Source organism: Rhincodon typus, chromosome 11 (genome assembly GCF_021869965.1).
Source record: "Rhincodon typus isolate 14 chromosome 11, sRhiTyp1.1, whole genome shotgun sequence".
Classification (NCBI taxonomy): Eukaryota; Metazoa; Chordata; class Chondrichthyes; order Orectolobiformes; family Rhincodontidae; genus Rhincodon; species Rhincodon typus.
In genome coordinates, this window is record NC_063342.1 from 62370961 (window position 1) to 62381576 (window position 10616).

At 39.6% G+C, this 10616-nt stretch overlaps 1 protein-coding gene across 1 annotated transcript in view; it reads left to right on the forward strand.

Moving 5' to 3' along the window:
• LOC109939071 (adhesion G-protein coupled receptor G4-like) overlaps nt 1-10616 on the forward strand; it is a 72814-nt gene that overhangs the window by 59794 nt on the left and 2404 nt on the right. The window contains exons 10-11 of the mRNA XM_048602525.1: nt 3073-3120; nt 9364-9411. Coding sequence (XP_048458482.1) covers nt 3073-3120; nt 9364-9411 — 96 coding nt within the window. The remainder of the gene's footprint in view (nt 1-3072; nt 3121-9363; nt 9412-10616) is intronic.

The window sequence follows — 10616 nt, forward strand, 5'->3', positions numbered from 1 at the left end:
CCCACGTAACCCTGGAAATTTCTGCTCCCCCAGTATTTATTCAATTCACTTGTGACAATTTTGATCAGAAGTGACTACAACAACCCATTGTGTAGTACATTCTGACTCATGTCACATCTTCCCATCAATCCAGTCAGATACTGGATATGCGATTTTTGAGATTGCAGCAGTTCACTTCAGTTTAACACCAGTAGGAGCAGTAAAACCAATCTCAGCTGTACAAGTTCTGAAAGATGTTGAGTTTGGATGGTGCTTATAGCCGTGGAGATGTAATCAGACCTATTATTTATAATTTCAGCAATAATTAAGCTGGCAATGTAAAGCTTGTATTCGCCTAACAACTACATTTTACAACATTGAAGGGGCAACAATTGTGGGCCCCGGGAGTTGGCAACATAAGAGAGTTTCGTAGAGTCATAGAGTCATACAGCATGGCAACAAACCCTTTGCTCCAACTAATCCATACTGACCATGTATCCAAACTAAACTAGGTCCACCTGCCTGTGTTTGGACCATATCCCTCCAAACCTTTTCTATTCATGTACTTATCCAAATGTCTATTAACTGTTGTAACTGTAATTGCATTTAGCACTTCTTGTGGCACTTCATTCCAGACATGACCCACCCTCTGTGTTTAAAAAAAAAAAAAAAAAAAGTTATCCCTCTTGTCCTTTTTAAAGCTTTTTCCTCTCACTTTAAAAATATGCCCCCCTGCTTTGATATCCCCCATCCTTGGGAAAAGACCCTTGCTAGTCACTTAATCTGTGCCCCTCTGATGATGCTGTGGCTTTAAGAGGTTATTTTGTCCTGGTTTTCTTTTTAAAGAGAAGTTTTGAGACAATGGTGCTGAGCTGTACAATTAGAAAATCAGTAAAAGTAAACGGCTTGTGAGGCCTTGGATTGGGTTGTTTTTGTAAAGTTGGAACAGTAGAAGCAAGCAACATGTGAAACAATCTGTTTTGTGAGTTTGCCTTTTTCCAAGGGTGTGTTTGTGGAATGTTACTACATTGAAACAGTTACTGTTTAGTGGTAAAATAATATATTATTCTGTTAAGTCTTCCAATAGAGTTAAGTAATTCCAAGTTCCTCATTCTTTTGATGTATTTTAGCTAGTGTTTGATTAAATAGTGTTTTGCTTAACATTAAGTAGTTTGACTAATCAAATTGCATCTGGAACACCGAAGCTCACATTTACCTTTAAAATAATTAAAAGTTAGGGTCTAGGCTATTTTCTTAACATATCTTGAGGCATCTGTTCTGGTCTGTAACTCCTCTCATGATTTTATAAATCTCTATAAAGTCGCCCCTCAACCTCCTATGCTCCAGTGAAAAAATATCCCAGTTTATCCAGAGATAGTAAGAACTGCCGATGCTGGAGTCAGAGATAACAGTGTGGAACTGAAGGAACACAGCAGGCCAGGCAGCATCAGAGGAGCAGGAAAGTTGACGTTTCGGGTTGGGACCTTTCTTCAGAAATATCAGCTTTCCTGCTCCTCTGATGCTGCCTGGCCTGCTGTGTTACTCAAGTTCCACACTGTGTTATCCTAGCTTATCCAGTCTATTTTTATAACTCAACCCCTCCATTCCTGGTAAAATCCTGGTAAATCTTTCTGAACCCTCTCCAATTTAACAATCTTTCATGTAACAGGGTGACCAGAACTCCACACAGTACTCCAGAAGAAGACTCACCAAGGTCCTGTATGACCTCAAAACGGCGTCCCAAATCCTATACACAGTGACCTGAACAATGAAGGCAAACTGTTAAGTGCCTTCTTAACCACCCTATCAACCTGGACAGTTTTTTTTAAATCAGATTGGTTCCTGTTACATGTCACAGCCCATTTCCCATCTTCTATAAATAACCACTTGACAGATTGTCAAAGATGGAAATTCATACATTCAAACTGGCTGCTTTAAACTTTTACAACAAATTCATTTGCCAATACTACCTATCACCTGGGACAGAAAATTACTGTAAATTGTGCGCACAATTTAAATGTTCAAATTGACAACTACACAATAATGAACACATTTCATCTTATTGACTGAATGAATGTTCTTTGTTCTCTTTCTTGCTGATGCACACTGATTGACACTTTCTGCCCCTCTGCTTATCTCCCGGAAGGAAAATAGACACTTCGGTTTGTCCCATCAACAAGCAGTTTCTGAAAATGGCAATAATTACAGAAAAAATGTCAGCCAAGTGCTTGTACAAGGAATATTATTGGGATCTAACGTAATCCACTAAATTTGATCTAGCTTTTCGAATCTGCCAGGTTATTTCCAAGTGATGAAAATAAAAGTGAAAATCACCATATTGAAACTATCCTCCTGTGGTCTTTGAGTGGAAATTCCTTTTCCACTATTACCTCCTCGTATCCATTTCAAAATGCATTGATCATTTCAAAGTTGAAAATGACAGCTATTTATATATTAATGGACGCAGCTTGATTTTTATTTAATGATTATATGACTGTCTTTGTGTTTGTTGTCTCATCATGTGCAATTATTATCAAATCCTTCCCCTTTTCTCCACTTGCAATTCCTCATTAAGGTTAACAATGACCTTGTTAGAAGCCTTTATCACTGGTGCTAGAACATCAGGAAAAGAAGTAATGCACTTAATAGCCAATAACACCAGAGGGGGATAGGGCCTATAAACAGGATTTCGGTGTTTGTATATGTATGAATGTAACTTGATATGATATTTGTTTCTCCGAAAACTGTCAATCTTGTAGCTTTGAGATTAATTGCTTAAAATTAACATTAAAATTTCAAGATTGGCTTTTTGGCCCTGACTTCACTTCAAAAGTGGATTTTTGACAACAGATGGCTTCAGTTTGATGGGGAATAGATTTTGCTTCCAATCAGCTCATGGGTTGCACACACTGTCGGAGGCAATGATCTGTATCTCCTGAACACAAGAAAAATGGAACATTTTTCAGTGTAATCCTTAATTATCTTGTTTTGTGAAGGTAAATTACCTGTGCTGCATTGTATGGACGATTTACAAAGTTACATTATGGACCGGGTGAGGCTGTTAATTGTCTGAATCACAATCTTGTTTTACAGAAATCAATACAATACTGACTGGGACATCACCTCGAATGAACAGAACAAGTACTGAAAATGTGCTTTTTGTAACTATTAAGGATGTAAAAAAACTGTTGTTGAAATAGAGCTATTCAGAACCACAGGAAGCTCCTGATGTGTTTTTGTTTTAATCAGACAGGGTAGAAGGTGGCTGTTCAGTCCTTTGAGCCTATACAGGTCTCTTTGAAAGAGCTGTTCAATTATTCCCACTCTCCTGCCTTCCCACATAACTCTGGAAATTTCAGCTTTCCGAGTATTTATTCAATTCAATTTTGACAATTATGAACAAAAATGATTACAACAACCCATTGTTTAGTGCATTCTGGATCATATCACAATCTTCCCATCAATCCGGTCAGATAGGGGAAATGTGATTTTTGACATTGCCGGAGTTCACTTCAGTTTAACACCAGGTGGAGCAGTAAAACCCGTCTCAGCTGTACAAGTTGTGAAAGAGTTTGTATAGTGCTCATAGCTGTAGAGATGTGATTACAGACTTATTGTCTATAATTTCAACAATAATCAAGCTGGCACTGTAAAGCTTAGTCTCACCTGACAATTACAACATTGAAGGGACAATAATCTTGGGCCCACGCAATTGGCAACAGAACAGAGCTTCTTTAGTAATTTTATAACATCAAAAGTTGTGGAGTGTTGGCAGTATCAAACAGGCTGTTATTATATATCACAGACAATTTCTAGGCCTAGAGATGGTTCCACAAATGACCACTTCACAGGTTGTCAGTAATGGAAATTAGTACATTCAAACTGACAGCTTTTAATTTTTACCACAAACTAATTTACTTATACTATTATTACCCCCAAAAAATTAAGGAAAAAGTTTTGTTTTGTTTGACTGAATGAATGCCCTTTTGCTCTCTTTCTTGCTGATGCACACTGATTGACACACTCTGCCCCTCTGCTTATTTGCCACCAGCATCTCATTTAAGTTGCACCATGTTTCAGAGGGACGATCTCCCAGAAGGACAAGCGACACTTAGCATCGTCTCATGTAGCAGCCTCCTGGATGCTAAAACACACATTGTCAACTTGTCCAAACAGCAAGTGATGCTGGGCACATTGGCCAAGTAAAACTCTGAAATCACAGAAGCACACATCAGACACAGTGCAAACACAGAAGCCATGTGCTAATTACATTAGCATAATGTAAAAAGCAACAGTTAGTCTGCACAATATAGTGTGGTGCTGGAGGAACACAGCATTTTCCTCAGTTTCTGAAGAAGGGTCCCGACCCAAAACGTCAACTTTCCTTCTCCTCTGATGCTGCCTGGCCTGCTGTGTTCCTCCAGCTCCACACTGTGTTATCTCTGACTCCAGCATCTGCAGTTCTTACTATCTCCAAGTTAGTCTGCAACAATTTATCCATTAAACAAAGGGCAGCCCAGACAGAAAGGCGCCAGGTCCTGCCACACAAAGAATCTTGACAATAGCATGCCATCTAAATGATTTATTCTTGTTTCAAACTATTAAGTGTATCTCCCTGATTGGTCATAACTACGGAAACTTACAGAAAACCATCTAAAAAGTACAAAAACATAGTTCACCTGCAGACTTCTCTCTTGGAACTGCTCTTGGATTCATCTGAGGCCTTTTGAGGAGATCAGCATAGCAAGAGGCAGAGACCAGCTGACCATCCAGAGAGAGGGAGACAGGGAGATAGCAGCTCCACAGACCCAGAGACAGAGCCACAGAGAGAGCGACTGTGTAAATTTACAAGAGACTCGGGAAGTATTATAACTGTAAACAGCCAAATAGGATTAGGGATAATATGTTTAGTATTAAACATTATTGTAATTTTGTTCCTAATAAGGTGGGAATGTTTTGCTCTGGTGCCAGCTTGGTTTGACCACTTTGGTATTGTGGGACACCTGGGCAAATTCATTCATAACATTCTGGTTGGAGTTGTCTGCAACTTGTTTAAAGAAGAACCAGACTACATTTGGTGTCCCTGTTGAGAAGCTTCAGTGTGAAGTGACCCTTAAGGTCCTCCAAACCCAAACTGCCAAACTTGCCTGGTATCTTGCACATTCAGCCTGAGCTGGTTGTTAAAAGGGCAGCTGCCCCATGCCAAGGCCAGGATATAGCTTGAACATGTGAGATGTTGGCACTGACTACAATTGAGCCATAAACCAGGTACCTTAAACTGTGACAGGCACAGTACGAGCCAGGTGTTCTACAGCCAGTGAGCAAAGCATGAGCTGGAGAAGGGTAATGGGGTATAGAGGGGCTGTGAGGAAGTCAGCCTAGAGGGGGGAAGATGTGTGCCTCTTGTGTAGAAACCGTAGAGACACTTTGGACTCCTTCAACAAACCAAGGGAGCTTTTATTTTAACCCCCTGTTGTCCCAGTCCCAGAGGTGTTTGATGGAGTCAGTGTAAGGGGAGCTTTAATTTATTTATTTTCAGTGAAGAAGAAACTTTCCTCTGAATTTTAAACCTTTGTCCCTGTCCTGGGAGTGTTCAATGGGGATGGAGCCGAGGGGATTTGAATTTTAGTTTACTTTGAGTTCGAATGCGTAGAGGAAAGTTTACTCCGTATTTCGACCCCTCATTGTCCCTACCCCAGGAGTGTTTGGTGGGGACAGAGTTGAGGGAAAGTCTTTTTTTTATTTTAAGATTTGAAGGAATTTTGTGTTGAGTTCAAGAAGGTTCACACATCCACCCAGCATCACACAACTGATGATCGCGCTATATATACCACACCTATTCCAGCCACCCAACTGATGGACATTGCCAAAAAAGTGGTACTTTTTGATTCCACCTCAGATCCGTATACATTTTTTGATGAAATATACCGATAGTCTGTCATACACGGACTGGATGCAGAGGAGCAAACCAAATTAGTCACCAAGTGCCTCAATCCAGCAGTCCATTCAGCCCTCCCTAAGGACCAACAATTGGGGAGGGGGTCCCTTGATGACACGAAGGCAGTGGACCTTACTGCTTTTGTGCAGGATAAGGCAGACCTTATAAGTTAGGACTTTTTTTCTTTAGAGTGTAGGAGACTGAGAGGGGATCTTATAGTCATGTACAAAATCATGAGAGGCATGGATAGGGTGAATGCACTCAGTCTTTTTCCCAGGGTTGGGGAATCGAGGACTAGAGGGCATCAGTTTAAGGTAAGAATGGAAAAAATACATGGGAACCTGAGGGGCAATTTTTTTTACACAGAAGGTGGTACACATATGGAATGAGCTGCCAGCAGAAGTGGTTGCGGTGGGTACATTAACAACACTTAAAAGGCATTTGGACAAATACATGGGTAGGAAAGGTACAGAAGAATATGGGCCAGATGCAGGGAAGTGGGGTTGGCGTGGATGGACATTTGGACGCCATGGACCAGTTTGGGCTTAATGGCCTGTCTCCATGCTGTAGGACTCCATGAATGTCCTTGTTTTCTACTTAGTGATGCACGTTGACACTTTCTGCCCCTCTGCTTATTTGTCACCATAGCATCTTGTTTAAGTTGTACCATGTTTCTGGGGGACGATCTCCCAGAGGAAAATGGACACTTTGCATTGTGCCATCACCTAGCAATGTCTCTTCTGCAGCAGTCTTTGAAAGTGCCAATAATTACACAAAAAATGTCAGCCAAGTGCTTGGAAAAAGAATATTATGCCATCATATGGGTTCCAACCTACATCACTCAGTTCAATTTGTTTCTTTGAATCCTCCAGATTGTTTTCCAAGTGATGATAATGAAAATCAAAACTATCTTCTTGTAATCTTTTAGATTCAGTTTTTTTTTCCCACTATTACCTCCTTGCAACCATTTCAGAACACATTGAACATTTCAAAGTTAAAAATGACAGCCAAGTACACATATATTAATGGACAAGGCTTGATTTTTATTTGACGATTGTATGACTGCCTTTGTGTTCATTGTCTCATCATGTACAGTTAACGTATCCTTCCCATTTTCTCCATTTGCAATTCCTCTTTTAGGTTCACAATAATCTTGCCAGAACCACTCATCACTGGTGCTGAAACATCAGGAAAATACACTTCACATCAATACACTTAATAACAAAAAACAAGTGTCAGCAACTCATGGAATGACACCAGAAGGAGATAGGGTCCATAAATAGGATTGTATTGTTTGTAGATGTCTTATGTTACTTGGTATTAAAACGTGATCCTCTGAAAATTGTCAACCTTGCAGCTTTGGTTGGTGAGATTAAATGTTTGGAATTAATAATAAGATTTCAAGATTTGTTTTCATTTGGACTGATTTCACTTCAAAATGGATTTTTTACAACAGATAGCCTGAGTTTGACTGGGAATAGATTTTGATTCCAATCAGCACATGGGTTAAATGCACTGTTCGAGGAAATGATCTGTATCTACTGAATACAAGAAAAATTGAACACTTAACTTAATTATGTGGTTCTGTGAAAGTAAATTCCCTGTGTCTTCTTGTATAGATGATTTACAAAGTTAGATCGTGGACAGGTGCGGCTGTTCATTTTCAGTCTGAAATGAAATCACGATCTTACAGAAATCAGCACGACACCTACTGAAATATCATCAGGAAGCTGATGATGTGTTTTGTTATTGAATCAGACAGGGTAGAAGGTGGCTGTTCAGTCTTTTGAGCCTGTACAGGTCTCTTTGAAAGAGCTGTTCAATTATTCTCAATCTCCTGCCTTCCCACATAACTCTGGAAATTTCTGCCCTCCCGTTATTTAGTCTCTTTTGACAGTTATGTTCAGAAGCGATCCCATGAACTCAGTGTGTAGTGCATTCCAGATCACATCACATCTTCCGAGCAATCGGATCAGATACTGGAAATGTGATTTTTGAAACCACAGTAGTTCAGTTCAGTTCAGTTTAACACCAGAGAACTCCTGGAATGACAGAGCAGTGAAACCAATCTGAGCTATGAGAGTTGTAAAAGATGTTGAATTTGGATTGTGCCCATAGCTGTAAAGATGTGATTACAGACTTATTGTCTATAATTTCAATAATAATCAAGCTGACACTGTAAAGCTTGGTCTCAACTAACAACTACAACATTGAAGGGACAATAATCTTGGGCCCAGGCAGTTGGCAACATAATGGAGTCTGTTTAGTAATTTTACAACATCAAAAGATGTGGAGTGTTTGCAGTAACAGAATGGCTCCTGTTATATATCACAGACAACTTCCTGGCCTAGAGCTGTTTCCACAAGAGACCACTTCACAGGTTGTCAAAGATGGAAATTAGTGTATTGAAACTAACAGCTTGTAATTTGTTCTACCACAGATTCATTTCCCTACACTACTGTTTCACCCACACATTAATGGAAAATGTTTTGCTTTGTTTGACTGAATGAATGACCTTGTACTCTTTTTAAATAACGCATATTTATTGGCACTTTCTGCCCCTCTGCATATTTGCCACCAGTTAAGTTAAATTGCATCATGTTTCGGAGGGACGATCTCCCAGGAGGAAAAGAGATACTGAGCATTGTGCCATCAACCATCAATGTCACTGTGCAGCATTGTCTAAAAATGCCAATAATCTCAGAAGTACATGTCACCTAAGCACATATAAAACAAATATTATGCCATCACATTGGCACCAATGTAATCCACTAAATTCGATCTGGTTCCTTGGAAGGCCATTCTACCCAATTGTTTTCCAAATAATGAAAATGAAAATCACCACATCGAAACTATCCTCTTGTAATGTTTAATTGGAAATTCCTTTCCCACTATTACCTCCTGGTATCCATTTCAGAGCACAATGAACATGGAATGACACCAGAGGAGGATAGGGCCCATAAATAGGATTGTTTGTACTTGCGTGAATGTGACTTGGTAGAAATATGTGTTCCTCTGAAAACAATCATCTCATAGCTTTAGTTGGTGAGATTAAGTGCTTGGAATTAATATTGAAATTTCAAGATTTGTTGTTGTTTGGCCTGATTTCACTACAAAAGTAGATTTTTGACAACAGAAGGCCTGGCTTTGTCTGGGAATAGATACTCGTGCGTTAAATGCACTGTTGGAAGCAATAATCTGTATGTCCTGAACACAAGAAAAATTGAACATTTGATAGTGTAATCCTTAATTATGTTGGTTTGTGAAAGGAGATTACCTGCGCGCTCTTGTGTGGATAATTTCCAAATTAGTTTGTAGACGGGCTGAGGCTGTTGATTTTCTGAGCTGAAATCACAATCTTGTTTTACACAGAACAGCATGACAATTAGTGGGACATCACCTCGACTGTTCATTGTCTGAACTGATATCATATGTTTCTCTTACAGAGAACAGCACGACACCTGCTGGGACATCATCTCCAGGAAATACAACAGGTACAGAAAATGGGATCTTTGTAGCTATTCAGGACATTATTTTACTGTTGTTGAAATGCAGTAACATAATATGTTTCTGTAAAATAAATTTATACGTGTCCTAATCTGTAGACAATTTAAGAGCTAATGTTACAGACCAGTCAAAATTGTGAAGTTGTTGAATATTGGATCTGAAATCGTGTACTTCCCTTTTATTGAACACCACAGTATGACTGGGGTGTCAATTCTACATATTTTGCCTTCTGTTCATTTGACATCAGCAACTCCTTTAAGCTGCACGTAAAGTTCTGGACAAAGAGAATATTTGTCACATAAAATTATCATGTAAAACAGCATGCAACTGATGTGGCATACTCAGAAATCATTAATAACAGCAGACAAAACATTAATCAAGTGCTTTTAAAAAGCATGTCTTGCCTCACCACAGCCAGTACAAATGAAAATCTCCAACACCCTGCCTAACTATTTGTAATCTTTTTACAGGGAATTCCTTTACCAATGCAACAATTTCACCTATGATAGGTAATGCAAATAGGTATTTGAGAGATTTTTATTTTGAAAATGACAGCTGTATGCTTGAAATTGGTTCTCTTTGTAATCTAGACTATGACGACTTTCCGAGTAAAAGTAATTTTCTGCGTCACCATTCTAGTACTTAAAATACTTGTCTTTCAGGCTGCCGTCCAGTGGTTACACTCCCTTCTAGATCTACAACTACAACCATAATCACAAACTGTTTATCACCTGTATTGGAATAGATGTTGCTTCTGAACAGCACAGACAAATTTTGTTAAATGCTTTGTTAAAGGGAATAGTTGTATATTTTAAAAATTTAACAGTCAAGATGGCAGCACAGTAAGATGATCTAGTAAGAGCTTCTCTGCTTGCCAGTTCGTTTTCCTTTCTCTTTCTTCTTTTTCCTCCTTGCAGCAGCTTTTCTTCCTGTCCCACCTCAACTTTTAACTTCTTAAACTATCCTACCATACTTGGAGAATGGAGGTGAGAAGAAGGGAGATGAGTCCTGGCCAGAAGTCGGGCAAGAACGGAGCACACAGGCCAAGCCACAGAGTGGGAGCAGGGAGATTCGCGACCGTGGCCTGGAGCGGAGAGCAGAACGAGTCATAGGCCGGAGCATGGAGTGGGGAGCAGATCAAGTCATAGCCTGAGGCCTGGAGTGGGGAGCAGAGCAAGTCGTAGCCTGAGGC